Here is a 21017-nt window from a genome sequence, read left to right as displayed (position 1 = left end):
TGTTATGTGTAAGGAATCATTTGTTAAACTAGGAGCATTGCCCCCGCGCAAGCGCGGGGTGGTGGAACAGAATTCTTGTTTCTTCTCAATATTTTTTAGCGTTATTGTATCTGTGAATTTTTCGTTTTGGGTTGATCATTGTTTTTCAAGTTTTTATTGTTATAGGGTTAGAGTTGTGATGATGAACTGTGTATGCACTGTTCTCCACTCATGAATGACTAAATTGTGTTAGTAATGTGATTGATATAATTTGTGGTGTTGCTTGCTGTGTCACTGAGACTTATTTTTTGTTTGATTTTTTAATTTGTTACTTGTATTGTTGAGATTACATAAATTATATTAAGGTTGTTGAGAGTACTTTTTGTTTCTGGATATTTTTTTCTCCAGTTTAGTTGTGTAAGTTGTGTGTATTAAATAATAATTTTTTTATTCTTATTATGTTGGTTATATGTTTTTTTTATTTTTAAACTTGTTGTTTTTACTGAGCCTTTAAAACAAATACATGAAGACTTGTAGAAATAACTATAAAATGAGTGACAATTAGTATTTGGGCCTTAATGGGTTTTAAACGAATATATGTATTTTTCTCATAAGAAGACAATAGCATTGACCTATTGACATTGATCATGTAAGCTATTTTCAAAAGACAAGAGAAGTGAGCAGGTGAAGATGTTGTTGCCGCCTTTGTGTTTGTTGGGATTGTCTTTTGTATCTCCTAGTGTGGTTGTGTTTGTTTCACTTTTATTTGATGGGTAATATGTAAACAAAAATCATTGCTAGTTGTATTTATCAGCGTTTGTAACTTACTCTGCTTTTTTAAAGGTAATTTCACTGATATTGGTTGTCGTCATCTTCTTCTTCGTAAGCATTTGCGAAAGTAAATTTGTAAATTATTAAATAGCTGGTAGTGTAGTTTGTATTTGTTTAACTTTCTCAATGAATGTGTCGTTGAGTTTTAGTTGAGTTGATTGGTTTGGTATATTTGTTTTGAAGTTTATTTGTAAGATTAGACAAAAAGAGAGGTGATCATTAATGATTCGTCTTTTTTGGGATTCTAGTTTTTGGTGTTTTGATTGTTTGAGTTATTGTGGTTTCTTTTAAAGCTGTAAAATAAAGATTTGTGTAAAATTAAATTGATAAGTAAGAGAGATAAATAGACGACCACAAATCTTGGGTATGAAATATTTTTGATTATTGATGTTAGAACAATATAGACAGTAATATAAAGGGAATTATGTGTTGATTGTTTCTTACGGATCAATGAGGAGATAGATAACGACTCGCGTTGTTTCTTTGGTGAGGTCAGAGCCCTGGACAGAACATATTTGCCCAACCACATCTGCGAGTTTAAATATCAGTTATGATATCGAAGCATTATATAAACCCAAATACAATATGATAATATACCTGGGAGTTCTAGGTTTGTGTTCGCAATCACTTGGAGAGTGTCAAACAGTCTAATCTTGACTAGCGATTGATCTCAGGAGCACCCATGATGACTTCATGAATAATGGTTAGTGAGATGAAACAAATGAGGAATGAATGATCAGTTATCTTGTACATGCTTGAGCACCTAACGATCGACTCTCACAATAGAATCTACTTTCAAAGATGGCATATAATGATTAGCACGTCCGACGGGAGTAAACCCATGAATCACGAAATCTGCAAATAATATTATTCAACAAAGAATCAGGAAATCAATTAAAACAATTATGTTAAATAAGTGTGATAGATCAAAGATTTAACTTACCTTTTCATCAAGGAAGAGAACCATAATTCCCACAAACTCCCTGTCTTTCTTGAAGTTCATGGAATCCCAGAAGCGGAGGAAGCCAGAGGCTATGTTCTGACTACTACGACCAAGACGGAGAGACTCGAAGGTTGAGTGACTGACGCCGGGACGCCGGTTTGAGGAACTGGAGAGGCAGAGATAAACATTTTCTAGAAGATGGTTAAAGCTAAGAGGAATCAATGAGTTTGGTTGAGATGAAAATTGGGTTCATCAAAGATGAGAATTATATATATAGGGTTTACAGAGGGGCTACAAATCAGGAACATTTATGATCAAGCGATTTAAGATGGGGACATGAAGAGTTCACCGGTGAAAAAATAGATTACGAACAAACACACAACGCAACTCTGTAACTCAGGCTTTTTTGAGACAATGATGAAAAGAACTCAAACTCATGTTAAACGACATCAGTTTACAATATGGGAAAACTATAATTTTTGCAAACTTGAGTTTTTTTCATATAACGTAATGAATCTCATTTAAAAATGAAACCCATAATACACTTGTAGGTCTGACCCTCAGAGGAAGCCAAAGAAGCAATGGCTTCCGACCTTCATAAATATATATTAGGTTCGGCCATCAATGAACAAAGTATCATTTAGTAAAATGTTGTTGCTTATATCCTAATAACCCGGGTTCGAACCATAGGCCTGACACTTTTTCACACTTTTTAAAAGTGGGACACACATAACGCTGACGTGGCGTGCTGAGGAGTGAGAAAAAACTTAACTATTATAATATAGATTATTGGTTAGTTCCAAGACGGATTCATGGCTTGTTAAACAGCAATGGTAGAATAGAGATACTTGTGTTTTCTTTCTCCATCTAAATTTCTGCTACTTCTTGATCTATAGTAGCTAACAAGAAATTGTGTTTATTTTTGCTTGAACATCCCTCGGCTGATCAATTTAAGCTAGTTTATATGAGTTTGACTTCTTAAGGGCAATAAGAATTGAGTTAAGAACTAAAGTGAACGTATCATATAATCAAAATGTATTTAATCTATTAGTTTGTCATTGAGCATTGATTACTTGAATGATTTAGGATAGTAAGTCATAAATATTAGCCTATCTTGAGTTATTATTACTATACAAGAACGTGAATCCTTTATATAATAAAGCGTAAGTCACGTGACGAATCAGACGATGCCACATAATAAATGTTTTAAAAAATTCAAAAAAAAACCAGTTAAAAAGATAATGCTTATAAAGTTGAAATGTAAAACAATTATTCAAAACAATCCACGACCCACGGCCTTTTTCTTTGCCCACTATCTTTTGCTTTCCCATATTTTTATATATTTCAGATTGGATAAACAAATATTGGAGGAACTCTTCATTGATCTAAAAGATAATATGAAAGATCTATGATCATTCTTCAATTTCAAAATCTTAATTCAAATTTGGGTTGTATAGAATGTCTCGAGCCAGTGCTGAAATTGATTTGTAAAAAACAGATCTCAACAAAGCATTTTTGATATTTCCTAGTGAAGCTATCTTCTTTTTTTGTACAGTTTCGTTGGCTTTGGCAAAACATCACTTCACTGTTAACCGGTTTAGAGTTAACAAGGTTCAAGAAAGAGAAGAAGAGAAAAGCATACACAAATGCAGAAGAAGACTTGGTTGAATTAGAAGAACTGATTTGATAAAAGATAAATGCACATCTATTATTTCACCATGACAAAAATTATTCACTGTTTGTTGCATGGGCCTTTGAGATAGGGGTTTTAAAGGAACTTGCTTTTGTAGAGAATGGAGATCATAACAAGATGTTGAACTTGATACGAGTTATTTCTGAACCTTCTGATGTCTGCGATGAAGAATCATCGACAAAGCTGAAAAAGAACATGTTGTGCTCCCTTGTTTTAGATCGGCGGTGCTTTAGAACACATCTCCAATAAAAATATATAGGTGAATATGTCATTTTTAAAATAGATAAATTATTTTTTAAAAAAATAGGAAATAGAGTGTATAGTAAAATTTTCTAATGGGAACTTATGAAAACTTCATTAACACCTCTAATGTCATGTGTCCATTTATTGTTCACTTATTGATCATTTAAGTCTTCTTAGAAATTTAAATTTAATTATATAAATAAATTATATTAAATAGTAATACTAGTTGATTAGATACTTGTTTTGACATACTTACCATGATTAACATGTCTCTTAACTGAGATTCTTAGATTCTGGTAAGAGACGATTCTTAGTTTTTCTTAGATTTTAACTAAGAAAAACTTAGAACTGTCTCTTAAATAAGAGATATAAGAGCCGTCTCTAAGTTGAAAAGTGTAAAAAAACAAAAAAAATATCAAATCATGAGTTAAGAATCCCGACATATGTTGTTGCTTTGTTTAAACCATATTGTTCAAATGGGCTCAAATTGTCCAACGTATAATAATGGTTAATGAGTGAGAGAGTTGAACACCATCTTTGTAAATGTAATGTCTTTAATGGGCTTTTTTTCACTTTCGAAAAATGACCTGAAAAAAAGAATAATTAAATTGAGACCATTCCAATAAGTGTTAACTGGGAGAAGCAACCCGCAAGGCTGCCGAAGATCTTACGAAACCTTGGATGCGTTTGCTTGTGTTGTGTGATTCCGGGAATAATGGTATAAATGGTTTTAAGATTCTTCGAATTCGATAATCTGATATCTCAATTTTGTCTTTGCAGATCCGATTCATATTGTTGCAGAACAGACAAGGCAAGACTCGTCTTGCAAAGTACTATGTTCCTCTCGAGGAGTCCGAGAAACACAAGGTTGAATACGAGGTACAATAATTCAATTCTCTATTCTTTCTCCCTTCTTTGTGCTCTGATTCTTAATTTGCTCTCAGGTTCATAGATTGGTGGTCAATCGCGACTCAAAGTTCACCAATTTCGTCGAGGTTTGTTAGTTCTTGCTTATCAACGAGATTAGAGTTTTTGGTTTAGTTTCAAGATTCTTGTTACAAAAGTCAACTAGATTAGGGTTCTAAATCATGCTTGCTTATATATGTTACTTTTTGTATAATCTTTGTTTTGTTGCAGTTTAGAACGCATAAGGTTATATACAGGAGATATGCAGGGTTGTTTTTCTCATTGTGCGTTGACATAACAGACAATGAGTTGGCTTACCTTGAATGCATCCACTTGTTCGTTGAGATTTTGGACCATTTCTTCAGCAATGTCTGTGAGCTTGATTTGGTTTTCAACTTCCACAAGGTAACCCCCCAAAACATCTTTCTTTCTTTCTTTCTTTCGTTTATCCTTTTATGTTACTTCTCAAACTGTTTCAGTCTCCTACTTCCCTGTGGACGACCTATGATTAGAGTTAATTGTCATTGTTTTATGATTAGCAAATTCTTCCTTGGACATCTTAGTATCTTACGAGTGGCTTTCTCGAAAAACTTAGTGATGATTTTTTAGCTTTATCATATCAAAGCTTGTTTCTTTTTTTTTTTTAATGGATAAAGGTGTTGCTCTGAAATTTACACATGAGTTTTTAGTTGATATTAATTTACTTACTAATTTAGTGATGATTCTTGTTTGGCATTATCATATCAAGGTAAGGCAAAAGACTGATGAGTGATGGATAAATTATGTTGCTTCGAAGTTTCTGTATTAGTTCTTTATTTGTTTTTTAAATTTTTACTAATTCACAATTGTTGTTTCATGTAAGGTGTACTTAATACTGGATGAATTCATTCTTGCTGGAGAGCTTCAAGAAACAAGCAAGCGGGTGCGCCCATAAAACCTTTTTTTTTTTCCTTCTTTTCTCAGAGCAGTTTTTCTCGTTTATTGTTGGCAGTAAACTGAAAAGTTATCCATCAACTCTCTTTGTTGCAGGCGATCATTGAGAGGATGTCAGAACTGGAGAAGCTCGAGTGATGAGGTTGGGATATTATATGATAGTCAAGAATGAAAATGAGCAGTATGAGTCTTCCTTTTTGCTCCTCTCTGTTATGTTCTGTCTACCTTAAACACACACCTTTTCGTTTTGATTTTTTAAAACTCTAATGATAAACAAAACATTTATTTGGACAACTCAAAGAAAGAATATGATGGTCTGAGACATTGTGTTCAGATGCAATTGTCTTCTTTCGCACTGATGAAAAAGAAAACCAAATCATGTATTGTTACTGCAATTCATGATGGTTTAGGTTCTTATGAATTTCACTAAAAGCATTGCCTTTACCAAGGTCCCTGTTCATTTTCAGTCTCGCATTAAGGAACATGGCCTATGTTGTCTGATTTTGAGTAGTACGCCGAATTCTAACTCCAATACAATAATCACCTTGATCCACCTTTGAATTTGTGACATTAAATACGCCAGAATTCCGATTTCACAAAGCTATTGAATAAGATCATCCAAAACTCCCACAATTTAAACTATGTTAGAAATATGAGATAAGTGTTGCTGTGAAAGTTGTGTCTTTCTCATTAGCTCTCACTATCAATATATAGTGGAGGTTCGCAAGGGTTTACAGCAAGGAGAGAATCTACACATTTAATACATATTGACTACAAAGATATAGACTTGGTCAAAGCTCATAAATGCTCCGGTTGAATGAGTCTTCATCTTGACTAGTCTTGGACGGATGTAGACGGACCGGAGACGGGTGTAGACGGACCGGATAGTCGGGTCGGATGTAAACCTCCTTGATGGTTAATGGCAATCCACATATCCATATCATGGATTTATAACACTCCCCCTTGGATGCCATAACCATATCGGGCTTGTAATGTGCTAACGTTGCCTCATTAAAACCTCTCCCGGAAAACCCAAAACCCAATGTGGTAAAAAGGGAAACCAAGGAAAGGAAAAAGAGTACAACACACATTACTCCCCCTGATTTGGACATCACTGAAGGTCCTTGAGTCTTCGCATGCCAATCTGCTGCGTGAGCTTCCTGAATGTGCTGGTGGGAAGTGACTTGGTGAAGAGGTCGGCTGAGTTCTCACTTGACTGGATTTGAGTGACGCTGACCTCCTTGGATTTCTGCAACTCATGTGTGAAGAAGAACTTGGGTAGTACATGTTTGGTTCGGTCACCTTTGATATACCCATCTTTGAGTTGAGCAATGCAGGCTGCATTATCCTCATATATGATGGTCGGACCATTGTCCTCGACCATTCCACTATCTGATCGGATGTGTTGAGTCATAGACCTCAACCATACACACTCACGACTTGCCTCATGCATGGCTAAGATTTCTGAGTGATTAGATGATGTGGCTGCTATAGTTTGTTTCATGGAACGCCATGATATTGCAGTACCACCATGAGTGAACACATAACCGGTTTGGGACCGACCATGTTGTGGATCAGATAAGTAGCCTGCATCAGTAAAGCCTACTAAACCATCTTTGGTTTCATTGGTATAAAATAGACCCAAATCCTTAGTTCCTTGAAGGTAACGTAGGATATGTTTAATTCCATTCTAGTGCCTTTGGGTCGGACATGAACTAAAACGGGCTAGGAGGCTAACGGCAAAACATATATCTGGTATAGTGTGGCTAGCCAAATACAGTAACACTCCTATGGCACTGAGGTAAGGCACTTCAGGACCCAGGACATTCTCATCATCCTCCTTAGGACGGAATGGGTCAGTGTCCACTCCAAGGGACCTCACGACCATTGGGCTGGTCAATGGGTGAGCCTGGTCCATGTTAAATCTCTTGAGTACCTTTTCTGTATATGCCATTTGATGCAAAAGGATTCCTCCTTTTATGTACTCAAGTTGTAACCCCAAACAGACTTTAGTTTTACCTAGGTCTTTCATTTCAAACTCTTTCTTGAGATATTCAACTGTTTGGGCGATTTCCCCAGGGGTTCCAATGATGTTCAAATCATCAACATACACTGCTATGATAACAAATCCATTGTTTGCAAACTTCTTTATAAAGATACATGGACTGATAGGGTCGTTCTTATAGCCAACTTTGGCAAGGTATTCGCTTAAGCGATTATACCACATTCGACCACTTTGCTTAAGTCCATATAAGGATTTGTTCAGCCTTATGCAGTGTTCTTCTCGAGAACCTTTATTAGCTTTAAGCTCAACACCCTCTGGTAATCTCATATATATTTCATTATCCAGTGGACCATAAAGGTATGCGGTTACAACATCCATTAACCGCATATCCAAATTTTCTTTGATGGCCAGACTTATTAAAAATCGAAATGTAGTTGCATCCACCACAGGGGAGTATGTCTCCTCATAATCGATGCCTGGTATTTGTGAGAATCCTTGTGCTACAAGCCGTGCTTTGTATCTTACAATTTCACCATGTTCATTTCTCTTCCTCACAAATACCCACTTATATTCCACTGGTTTAACATTATAAGGTGTCCGGATAATCGATCCAAAGACATTCCTTTTCTTAAATGATTCTAACTCCACGTTTATGGCTTCTTTCCATTTGAGCCAATCTGATCTTTGAGTGCACTCTAGTATAGACGTGGGTTCATTATCCTCATCTAAGTCCATCACATCAAGGGCTACTTGGTATGCAAATATATCATTGATGTCGACATCTTTCTGGTTCCATCTTGTCCCAGACATTAAATAATTAATCGAGATCTCATCATTAGCACCTTCAGTACCATGAGGCTCGGCGTCCCGAGTCTCATTGGTTGGTACCTTAGGCATGGCCATTTCGGCCTTGTCTGGACAATCTATGACCTCGGTTTCTTTTGCACCTTTCTTTAGTTTCCGAGGTCTTTTATCTTTGGAACCAATTGGTGTACCACGCTTAAGACGTGCTTTTAGACTCTGTAGCCACTTGATTGTGTCCATCTTGGACATCAATACTTATTGGTGCATTACAAGCTGGTATATAGGACTTAGTCACTCTTTTCGGGTCAGCAAAGGAATCAGGCAATTGATTAGCTAGCTTTTGCATATGAATGATTTTCTGGACTTCTAAATCACATGATTGAGTCCGAGGATCTTGCCATGATAAGGATGTTTGATTCCATACAATTTCTTTTTCCAGCTTGTTATTTTCTCCCCCTAATGTTGGGTACTCTGATTCATCAAAATGACAATCAGCATATCTGGCCTTAAATAAATCTCCAGTAGTAGGCTCAAGATATTTAATAATGGTTGGAGAATCAAAACCAACATATATTCCCATCCTCCTTTGAGGTCCCATTTTTGTTCTCTGTGGTGGTGCAATAGGGACGTACACAGAACATCCAAATGTTTTGATATGGGATACGTCTGGCTCATGACCCGAGAGTAATTGGGATGGAGGATATTTATGTTCACTGGACGGCCTTATGCGTATTAATTCAGCAGCATGTAATACCGCATGTCCCCAAGCTGATACTGGTAGCTTCGACCTCATGAGTAATGGTCGAGCAATCAACTGGATTCTTTTAATGAAGGATTCGGCCAATCCGTTCTATGTATGTACATGTGCCACGGAGTGTTCCACACTTACCCCCATGGACATACAGTAATCATTACAAGATTGGGAACTGAATTCACTTGCATTGTCAAGACGTATAGTCTTTAGTGGAAAATCTGGAAAATGGGCTCGCAGTCTTATGATCTGTGCCAATAGTCTTGCCAATGCTAAGTTTCTAGATGATAATAGACAAACATGCAACCATCTGGTCGATGCGTCAATGAGGACCATAAAATATTGAAATGTCCCACAAGGTGGGTGTATTGGTCCACATATGTCACCATGTATTCTTTCCAGAAAGTTTAATGTTTCCTTACCCACCTTTCCAGGTGATGGCCTTATTATTAATTTTCCTTGTGAGCATGGAATACATGTAATGCTCATAGGGATAGTTATCCTATCTTTCAAGGAATGGCCAGTTAAGCTCGAGATTATTTTGCGCATCATGGATCTGCCAGGATGGCCAAGCCTTTCATGCCATTGTTTAAAGGCTTCTCTGAACTCATTAGGAATTGAAGTGTTAGCCTCACTCGATTTTATATTGGCACAATAGAGGCCTATTGATATAGTAGGGATAGTCTCTAGGACTTTCTTATGGCCTTGGGCATTTTCATAAATCAAGAGGAATTCTTTCTTTCCCTCGCCCCTAGTTTCAACATGTAGATCATTCATGCGAATGTCTTTGAAACTTAACAGATTTCTCTTTGATTTAGGAGAATATAATGCATTAGAAAATTTTAAATGCGTGCCTTTAGGCATCACTAAGTGAGCCGGGCCATGGCCTTCAATAAGGCTGGCCGTGTCTGCTATAGTATTGATATTGGCACTCTTTAAAATGAGGTTAACAAAATATTTTTTGTCTTTTAATATAGTGTGACTTGATCCACTATCCACTACTAGCTGGTTCTTGTCTTCTTTCATTTCTGAAAATAGACAAGAGTCAACACCTTAGATATTACTTAAGGTTTAAAGTATGTTTTAATGGCTTTGTTTTATGTTCTTAATAATTTCAACTTTGTATAAGGCATATATAAAGTAAAAACTTTATTTCATATATAGAATTGCCAAAGTCATAGAACATGAGAAACAAAAGACATAAAGCCAAATCAAGAATTCAAAGTGCAAAGACAAAAGCAATATGATATCGAAATCTTCATATTCAGCCACTTGTAAGGAGGTCTGAAGTCTCAAAGTCCTCATGATCATCTTTGTCATGGGCTTGATCATCCTCATCGTCTAGATCATTCTCATCATCATAATGGACCAAATTTGCCTCAGAGTTCTTGCCCTTTATGCTCTCCTGGTAGAGCTTAACAAGGTGTTGGGGAGTTTTGCATTTATTAGCCCAATGATTGGTCATCCCACAACGATAGCAAGCAGATTTGGTCGAGCTCGAGCCATGGGTTTTGAAGTCGGACTTATACCCACGGTTAGCTTGATGACCTCGGCTATAGCCTCGGCCTCGGCTGCGACCAAGATGGTCTCGTGGTTGAAATCCACGGCCACGTGGTTGAAACCCACGGTTACGACCTTGCCATCTACCACGGCCTCTCATGCGACCATGGTATGACTCTCTTGGAGTCTCATCCTTTGGCTCTACGGCCGCATGTGCCTCAGGCAATGCTTTAGCACCAGGAGGCCTTAGCTCACTGTTCATCATGAGTGACTCATTGTTTTGCTCAGCTAGCAACAAACAAGAGATTAAGGCAGCATAAGTGGAGAAACCCTTCTCTCGGTACTATTGCTGAAGCACAACATTGCTGGTGTGGAATGTGGAGAATGTTTTCTCCAACATATCAGCATCAGTAATAGTCTCACCACAAAGTTTCAACTTTGAGACTATTTTGAACAAAGCCGAGTTATACTCTTCCACAGGCTTATAGTCTTGGATTCTCAGGTTTCTCCAATCATAAAGGACTTTTGGCAATATCACAGTTTTCTGATGATTAAATCTGGTTTTCAACTCTGTCCAAAGTTCCAGAGGATTCTCAATTGTGAGATACTGGTCCTTGAGACCTTCAGCAAGGTGATGGCGAATGACAACAATTGCCTTGTAATTATCCTTGTCTGATGGCTCAGTGCCTTCAGTGATAGTATCACCAAGGTTTCTGGACCTTAAGAGGATCTTGGTATCAAGCTTCCATTGGAGGTAATTATCTCCGGAGAGATTGAGGGAAGCATATTCAAGGTTGTTGATTTTTGACATCTGAATCAAATATCCATAAAGGAGTAATGATTCATAATATAATTCAGGATTTGAATTTATATGCCAAGGAGATTGATGATTTATAATAATGATGGTTTATTATGCATTTTATTTTCAGAAAATATTTTATATGTATTAAGATAAAATGTTCAAGATATTTGTAAACCAAAGTAGATTTTCAAAATCGGTTAAAACTTCGTTTATAATTTCGAATAAAGCAAATGTACTAAATTTTAAATGGAAACCGATTTTGTCTAACTATATGCAAACAGTGTGAATCATTTAGATGCAAACAACATGAACCACTTCAGACGAACTAGTATCATCATTGCTAAAGCTATGCGAACATGTATGTTTGGTTTCAATTATGTGATACCTATGTCCAGTTTTAACAATATGATAGTTGGATGCATGCAAAGGTCAGTTCATGGATGATTCAAGTTTGATCTAATGATTTACTAAATGATGCTATCAGGTATGCAAATGATCAGTACATAATTTAATCATAGAATCAGGTTCAAGGATGAAACTAGATCAAGTTTTATTTTAACTAGCAAACTATGTGATCAAAATTCAGTATGATATAAAATCGGTTCATGGTTGGTTTAATTAACAACAATATAATCAAATGATTTTCAAACAGATTTCATTCTACCTTATGACATATCAAGACTATGGCTTATAAAACTTTTAGAAATAATTTTCAGTCAAAGATATACACTTAATAAAATCAAACAAGCATTTATAAAATCGATTATGCATTTATAAAAATCATAAAAGGTTTTTAAAACTTTGATAGTTACAAAAAAATATTAATAGTCAAGGATATGCAATGAATGATTTTAATTTCGATTTTATTGATGGGTTGACTGATTTTTAGGGAATCTGGCCGAAAATGGCACATCAAGGATTTGATGGAATTTTGTTTTGGCCAGATTATACACTTATGTTTATCACATCTGGTAAAATGGCCAAACAAAAGGATTGAATCAAAGGTTTAAGCTTTCTCTACTAATTTTATGATTCATAAGTTTTTATAAACAAGATTCATGTAGATCTTTAGGTATTTTAATAAGTTTATAAGTTTTTAGAGAAACATAGTACCTTTAGAGAATTTTAAGTTTTATGGATTCAAAATAATTTTAGAATCAAGTTTCATATGGATCATATGGATCATAGAAACAAGATTAATATTTTAAATCCATAGATTGTTTATAAGTTATGGATTCATATAGATCCTAGATTTCTTTCAGATATAATGGTGTTCTTTAGATTTCAAGGTTTTGATTTGTTTACCTTTTTCACCACAAGAATCTGAGAGGACCACCGTGAGAGAGAGGCTGAGAGTTGGCCGGAATTTGAGAGAGAGAGGAGTTTTCCGGCAGAGAGAGAGAGGTGGCCTGGTGGAGAGAAGGCTGAGCGCCGGTGGAGCAAAGGCTGAGCACCAGAGGAGCTGGCCGGAAAGGGGAATGCCGGCGGAGAGAGCTTTCTCAGGTGGAGAGCACAATCGTGCTGATAACGTGTTAGAAATATGAGAGAAGTGTTGCTGTGAAAGGTGTGTCTTTCTCATTAGCTCTCACTATCAATATATAGTGAAGGTTCACAAGGGTTTACAGCAAGGAGAGAATCTACACATTTAATACATATTGACTACAAAGATATAGACTTGGTCAAAGCTCATAAATGTTCCGGTTGAATGAATCTTCATCTTGACTAGTCTTGGACGGATGTAGACGGACCGGAGACGGGTGTAGACGGACCGGATAGTCGGATCGAATGTAAACCTTCTTAATGTTAATGGCAATCCACATATCCATATCATGGATTTATAACAAACTATTCTATTACCAATTTACCACCGACTCATGCGCATATTATGCTGGCGTGTTATCAAAGGCTAGCGTGCATGCGTCTGCGTCCCATCTATTCTTCAGCGGCCGAGCTCGGATAACTCTCAAAATCACGTGTGAACTGGGGTCTGCGGAATTTTTGCACAAACGATTCCTATAACTTATTTTTATAAAGTAGTTATAGTTATTTGCTTGTTTTAAAAAAAAACTTTTCTACGATGGCGAAAAAACAGAAAAGTTTTAATATACAAACAAAATACAGAGGAAGAAAAAGTTGAAGCGTTCACTAGTTTTGACACGTGTTTTATACTATCTAGCTGGACAAAAAGTCCGTGTTAACGTCCGGCTTAGAATTGTGCATTTTAGACACGCATACCATAGCGACGGTCCAGAAAAGAAGAGAGAGTTGAACCTTTCTCAGAAAATACGCAACAGAACAAGAAAACTAGAAATATCCCACGAATCTTCTCTTTTCCTTTGCAGCCACGCTGCCACACCAAGGCATCGTTTTGCACTTTATTGCACAAATATGTGTCGTTGTATATATATATGTGGTATAGACCTACGAAAGCTTCGAAAAATAAAGCAAATATAGAGCAATGACCACCACTAGATTACTATTGCGTCGTAATTCAAAACCGTCGGATCTCTTTCGTCCATCATCTTCTTCTTCTTCGCCGTCGTGTTCCCTGTCACGCACAAGAATCCTGAAATGCTCGTTGGGGGGTCAGAATCAGAAACCGCCCATTAAAGATAAAGATAGAAAATCTTCGGTGGAGGTGAAAGCTTATGTGCCTACTTCAGAGATCGTGATCAAAAATAAGACTGAAGTAAGACGAGGACTGATGGATTCTGTGTTTCTTGTATCACATGTAACTGATATTTTTATCACGGAGTTAAGGCAAGCCATCAAAAGACGGGCATGGAAACTGCAGTTGCAGAGGAATATAGAAAGGGTATATCTACTTATCTCCTAATATAGAAAGTTTTTTTTTTGCATGGATCATTTATTTGGATATTTCATCATTTTATAGAGAAACATTTTGTGAAACCATTTTAATTGTCTAATTGGATGCAGGTGATACTTGACTGCAGATTCTACACCCTATTTGCCGTTGCTGGAACTTTATTAGGTTCTGTACTCTGCTTCTTTGAGGTAGTTTTCTTCTCCAGCTTCAATTATATCAAAATATAATTTTAACATAATGTCGTGTAATAAAACATTCATGAATCCAATCAAAATATTTCTTCAGTGGAAACTATTTTGTTGAACTACATTGTAGCTATGCATATGATCCAATATATCACATTTCTGTTCAGCTAAAAATGACTACTATAGTAAAAAACATGTAAAATGAAAAAAAAATTCTTTTCAGTTTCTTATATTTCTCAAATATCTCTAACTATTCAAATCCACACAAAGGTGTACAGATATATTGGTCCCAACTAAATCCCCTTCTAAATATGTGGAATTTAAAAACATCACAAAATGAATAGAATAACTTTTGTCGGTTTGACAAAAAGGGATTAATTTCCGTCCAATTTATTAGAAGGGGCAATTTTTATTTTCCGTTCAAAATGAATAGGTTTTCAAAATTTCGTTTTAATAAAAAATAGGATAGAAGTTTACATAACCTATCTTATTATTCGATGACACGAATCAGTTGAAATCTAATGTTACGTGCGATTTACAGGGTTGCTCTCGTGTCCTAGAATGTTATTCACATTATCTTAAGGGATTGTCGCATGGAGTAAAGAGTAACACAGTTCATATTTTAATCGAAGCCATTGGTATTGCTCTAATCCTGATGACTCATTGAGTGGTGTGCATGACTTTCTAGAGTGAAAGCACCTTGACCATCTTTGTTTATAATCTCTAAAACTGCAGATATGTTCTTGTTCGGCACATCCATGCTAGTTCTAGGAAACGCTTTTTACAACATGTTTGTGAGTTGCAAAACAAACCAAAGCAACCAATCGATTGGTGAAGTAAAGGCCAGAATAGGGTATGCGGTGGTAATGATACTTCACGTTGGGATGATGGAGAAGTTCAAGACGACACCATTGGTGACATGTATGGACCTCGCTTGTTTTGCTGCATCACTCTTCATTTTATCGGCTTCTATGTTCCTTTTGTCTAAATTGTCTTCTTCACGAACTACTAAAACCGGCGAAAGAATTTAATTGATAGATAGGATTGTCGTCAGTTACTAAAGAAAAACAGCTTGTGGTATAAAACTATAGTTTAGTACATAAATATTTTCCATTAGTTTCATTTTCATATGTATAAAATTTTCAGATGGTTCAGAAAAAAAATATTCTTCTAAATTTTTTATTTTGATATGAATGTGAATTTTGACATAAAGAGATACAATCAGTTTTGAAGAAATAAAATCCTAATGCATTTGAATAGCTAATCAAAGAGCATAGATGTCTCAGAAAGCCCCCTGAAAGCTATTGAAAAACCTAAAACAAATAAGGTTTAATCACAATCCTAAAGACAGACATGATTAAAGCTTAGCTTCTTTTTTTTTGTTTTTATCAAGATTAAAGCTTAGCTAATGTAAAATTTTCATTACAGACTCACAGTAGATCGCAACTTGGCTTGTTCTCGAAAACTGCAATCAGAGCAGAGATTATTAGAAAAACAACCAGAGAACAGTTTGAGATGTCACAGAGCGTCGCAAAGACAAGTCCGATAGGAGGATAATTGAAGCAGAATTGAGAAAATCTGACTGTGAAGTCCACTCCAGAAAACGACTATCAAACCATGTTAAACTAATAAATTCGGTTAACGTAATATGATCTTTTAATCTCAAAAAACTAATTAGCCCAAAAATCAATAATAAATAATTCTTTGTTAAAAAATTAAAATATTGTTACGAAAATTAATTTCAAACAAAAAAACGCACACATATGTTGAAATAATAAAAGATATGGGTCTCACTATCACTATTTGCAATTTGTAAGATACCATTACATTTTTTTCTTCTTCCTTATAATAAACTATCTCCCTTATATTAGTGTTATTTGCTTCCTACGGGTATTAAATTCTACTCTTATTTAAATTTCTCGATACTATAAATTATAAGTTATTTCATAACACGTTATCAGCACGATCGTTCTGCAATTCGGTAAAATTTATTGTATCATATATACCCTGCTATAATGTTCGGTATACCGCATGTACTATTATTTATATTATGTTATAATGTCCGGAATACCGCATATATTATTTATTAATATTTTAATTAATTTATTGGTCGGCCGAGCCGCCTTATATTCTATTTATTGTTAACTGGATGACCGAGCCGCCTTTATTTTCTGTTTGTTGTTAACTGGTCGGCTGAGACGCCTTATATTTTGTTTATTGGTAATTGGTCGGCCGAGCCGCCGTATAATTTATTTATTATTCTGCATTGACCGGCTGAGCCGTCGCATAATTTATTATCATAACAAAAAATATTTATTCACCATAATTTTTATTTTTATCAAAATTTTATGAAATTTAATAGATTTGATTGATCGTTTAATACGATATTTTCAGACTAATTTTCGATGCACTCGATTTAACCCCAAAGGTCACAAAGAAAATTTTTCAAATTTTTACCCTTTTTCAACGGTCATGAACAGTGATTTTCATCTATAAATACAACTCATTCTTCACTTCATTCACTCATCCAAAACATTTCATCTACTCTCAAAATTTTCAAATCGCCATATTTCGGTTTTTCAATCGCAATGAAGATGAGTCGCTTAGCTTTAATTTTATGTGCGATTTATATTTTTTCGGCTATGTATTTTATTTTTGTTGGAGGAACCACTGATGAATATTTTGGCATTAACATCGCCTTATGTTTGTTTACATTATATTTACTTGTTATTGTTTGTATGATTAATGTAAACGGTTTTTAAATTATGAAGTTCTAATAAAATTATTATTTTGTGTTTTAGAAATACAAATGGCAAACATCGAGAAACTCCAGTTCTCGGCTCTGAAAATAACCGGCGAAAATTATGTCAGATGTGTCACAAATGTGAAACCTTATCTTGTAATAAAAAAGATAACCGAAACGATAAAAGTCGGTAACAAATCGCCACCCGAGCATATAGCCGAAGCAATAATCTTCTTGAAGAAGCATTTAGATGAGAATCTAACTCACCACTATGGAGACGTTGAGGACCCAGCCGTACTATGGCAAGCCTTGAAAGACAGATTCGATAATCAAAAGGAAATCAATCTCCCTCACGCTCTTGAAGAGTGGAAAACCCTGAGGTTTCAGGATTTCCAAAGGGTTAGAGATTACAATTCCTCTATCTTGAGGATAGTTGCACAATTAAAATATTGTGGTAACCCTGTCACCGAAGCAGAAATGCTTGACAAGACATACAATATTTTCCACAAAGAACACAACGTCTTATCCCGAATTTACAGAAAATGTGGGTACACCAAATTTTCTGAATTGATGGTAACACTCATGTTGGCTGAAAAGAACGATGAGTTACTAATCAAAAACCATAATTCCCGACCTACGGGAGCCAAGGCATTTCCCGAAGTGAATGCTACGGCGGTAGAATATTCGGAAAGGAGAAACTAGACCAACCGAGGTCGTGGTCGGCGTTTCAACAACAAACGTGGAAAGCCTTACTATCCTAAAAGTATTAGATCTAACAAATGGGTTAGATCTGAACAACCTCCTAAAGGCAAAGAAACCGAAGAGGATACCACAAAGAAAAGTGAGACTGTATGTTACAGATGTGGATGTAAAGGACATTGGTCCCGTACCTGTCGTACTCCCCCACATTTGTGCAAGTTATATCAAGAGTCCATAAAAGGAAAGGCTAAAGAGGTGAACCTCACGGAAAACGTTGAAGGGACCTCATACCTTGAATCCTCTGATTTCGCAAATAAGCTGGACTAGAATACTCTTGAAGAGTACGGAAATGTTTCTAATAACACTACTGAATAGTCCTCATTTGTAATCTATAATAATTATGTTTTCAAAGAATAATGTTGTTTTAACAACAATATATGTATAATTATTGTGTGTTTTCTTTATATAATCAATGAATAAATTTCACGTTTCACTTTTGTTTAATGTTTATGATAATTTCAGAAATGGATCAAAACGCAAATGGAACAAAATCTAAGAAAGAGATTCAAGAGATATGTATACTAGATAGTGGAACAACGCACACTATCTTGAGAAAAAATATATATTTCTCAAATATAAAACCAAAAAGAATTATTGTCAATACAATATCAGGTCCTGTAGACGTGATTGAAGGAAATGGTAAAGCAAACTTTACATTGCCAAATGGAACAAAAATTTCCATAAATAATGCACTATATGCTCCAAATTCCAGAAGAAATTTGTTGAGTTTTAAAGACATATATCGTCAAGGATATGATACTCAGTCTGTAACTGAAAATGGAAAGAAGTGTATATATATAACTTCTGATAAATTTGGCAAAAGACACATATTGGAAAAGTTTCCAGAACTTCCTTCGGGATTACACCATACTTATATCAATGCAATCGAATCAAATTTTATGGTAAAACAAAATCCAAAAGATTTTAATTTATGGCATGATCGCCTCGGTCACCCGGGCACCACAATGATGCGTAGAATCATAGAGAGCTCACATGGTCATTCACTGAAAATCCAGGAGATTTCTCAAGGGAATAAAATGACATGTGTTGCATGTTCTCTAGGAAAATTGATCGTAAGGCCATCGCCAACCAAAATTGATAAAGAATCACCAAAATTCCTTGAAAGAATTCAAGGTGATATATGTGGACCGATACATCCACCATGTGGACCATTCCACTATTTTATGGTATTAATTGACGCATCCAGTAGATGGTCACACGTTTGTCTATTATCATCTCGAAGCATGGCATTTGCGAGATTTCTAACTCAGATAATCAAACTGCGGACAGAGTTCCCTGATTATAATATTAAAAAAGTTAGATTAGACAACGCTGGTGAATTCACATCCCAAGCATTCAATGATTATTGTATGGTAACGGGAATTGAAGTTGAACATTCTGTGGTTCATGTTCATACGCAAAATGGTTTGGCCGAATCTTTAATTAAGCGTCTGCAACTGATTGCAAGACCATTGATCATGAGATCAAAACTTCCAACCTCTGTATGGGGACATGCTATTTTGCACGCAGAAACACTCATTCGAATCAGACCGAGTGCATACCACAAGTATTCCCCACTACAATTAGCGTTTGGTCGAGAACCAAATATTTCCCATTTAAGAATCTTTGGTTGTGCAGTATATGTGCCTGTAGCACCACCACAACGAACAAAGATGGGACCACAAAGAAGGTTGGGAATATATGTTGGTTGTGACTCTCCATCAATTATAAGATACCTAGAACCACAGACTGGTGACGTCTTTACAGCACGTTTTGCTGATTGTCATTTTGACGAAAATGTATTCCCAGTTCTAGGGGGAGAAAACAAAAATGTTGGAAGTGATATAAAATGGAGTGTACCATCATTGTTATATCTTGATCCTCCTACTAAAGAGTCAGAACTAGAAGTTCGACGAATTATGCATTTACAGAGTATAGCTAACCAGCTACCTGATGCATTTGCAGATACCAAGACGGTAACTAAATCTCATATACCAGCTGCAAATGCTCTTGCTCGTATCAAAATGCCAAATGAACAAGAAAAGGAGGATGACACACGAGAGCCAAAAACACACTTGAAGCGTGGTAGACCTGTTGGTTCTAAGGATAAAAATCCTAGGAAACAGAAGAAAGCTGAAATATATGATGCACCCAAAATAGCAGAAAATATTTTGGAAGAAATAAATGATAAGGATTCTGATGAATCAGAGCATCATGAATCGAAAAATAATCATGAGATTTCTATTAATTACATCCATAATAAAAAGATATGGAAAAGGAATGAAAATGATGACATTGGTGTTGTTTTCTCATATCTTATGTCAAATGAGGTAAATGAAGATACCGATGATCCAGAACCGAAATCCATATATGAATGTCAAAAGAGACATGATTGGAATAAATGGAAAGAAGCAATACAAATCGAACTTGATTCGCTTAACAAACAAAAAGTGTTGGGATCTATTGTACTCACACCTGAAGATGTGAGACCAGTTGGGTACAGATGGATTTTCGTTCGAAAACGAAATGAGAAAAATGAGATTACAAGGTATAAAGCTCGCCTTGTAGCCCAAGGATTTTCTCAAAGACCTGGTATTGATTATGAGGAAACATATTCTCCTGTAATGGATGCGATCACATTTAGATTCCTGATGAGTCTAGCCGCTGATAAAAATCTTGAGATGCGTCTCATGGATGTTATTACAGCTTATCTATACGGATCATTAGATACTGATATCTACATGAAAATCCCTAATGGATTTAAAATGCCTAAAGCATTAAGTTCCAAACCTAAAGAGTTATGTGCAATAAAATTGCAAAGATCATTATATGGGTTAAAACAATCTGGACGTATGTGGTACAATCGTCTCAGTGAACATTGATCTTAGGAGTTTTCAAGGCTCCTAAGACAAATGTTGTAGTATAAATGATTGTCGAACCAGTTCTGAGAGATGTGAAAGCACCGAGAATGCAAGTAATCACTTAATCTAAGTGCAACCAATGGTTTTTAAAAGGGTTTTTAAACTATAACTAACTAAAAGGGATAACTAAATGATACTCTCTTAACTATGGGAAAAGAGAACTCATGGATATAGGGATTAGACATCGGGTGA

At 35.7% G+C, this 21017-nt stretch overlaps 2 protein-coding genes across 2 annotated transcripts; both read left to right on the top strand.

Moving 5' to 3' along the window:
• The first annotated feature begins 4257 nt into the window (after positions 1-4257).
• LOC125596838 (AP-2 complex subunit sigma-like) lies at positions 4258-5822 on the top strand. Its single transcript, XM_048771857.1, has 6 exons — positions 4258-4407; positions 4470-4568; positions 4634-4684; positions 4827-5000; positions 5458-5517; positions 5625-5822. Exons 1-6 carry the CDS (start codon positions 4405-4407, stop codon positions 5664-5666), a joined length of 429 nt encoding a protein of 142 aa, XP_048627814.1. The 5' UTR covers positions 4258-4404; the 3' UTR covers positions 5667-5822.
• Positions 5823-13818: 7996 nt separating this feature from the next.
• LOC125596839 lies at positions 13819-15530 on the top strand. Its single transcript, XM_048771858.1, has 4 exons — positions 13819-14205; positions 14328-14405; positions 14944-15040; positions 15138-15530. Exons 1-4 carry the CDS (start codon positions 13849-13851, stop codon positions 15431-15433), a joined length of 828 nt encoding a protein of 275 aa, XP_048627815.1. The 5' UTR covers positions 13819-13848; the 3' UTR covers positions 15434-15530.
• The last annotated feature ends 5487 nt before the right edge of the window (positions 15531-21017 follow it).

Source organism: Brassica napus, unplaced genomic scaffold, assembly GCF_020379485.1.
Source record: "Brassica napus cultivar Da-Ae unplaced genomic scaffold, Da-Ae ScsIHWf_1307;HRSCAF=1866, whole genome shotgun sequence".
Taxonomy (NCBI): domain Eukaryota; kingdom Viridiplantae; phylum Streptophyta; class Magnoliopsida; order Brassicales; family Brassicaceae; genus Brassica; species Brassica napus.
This window is presented reverse-complemented; position numbering and strand designations above follow the sequence as displayed.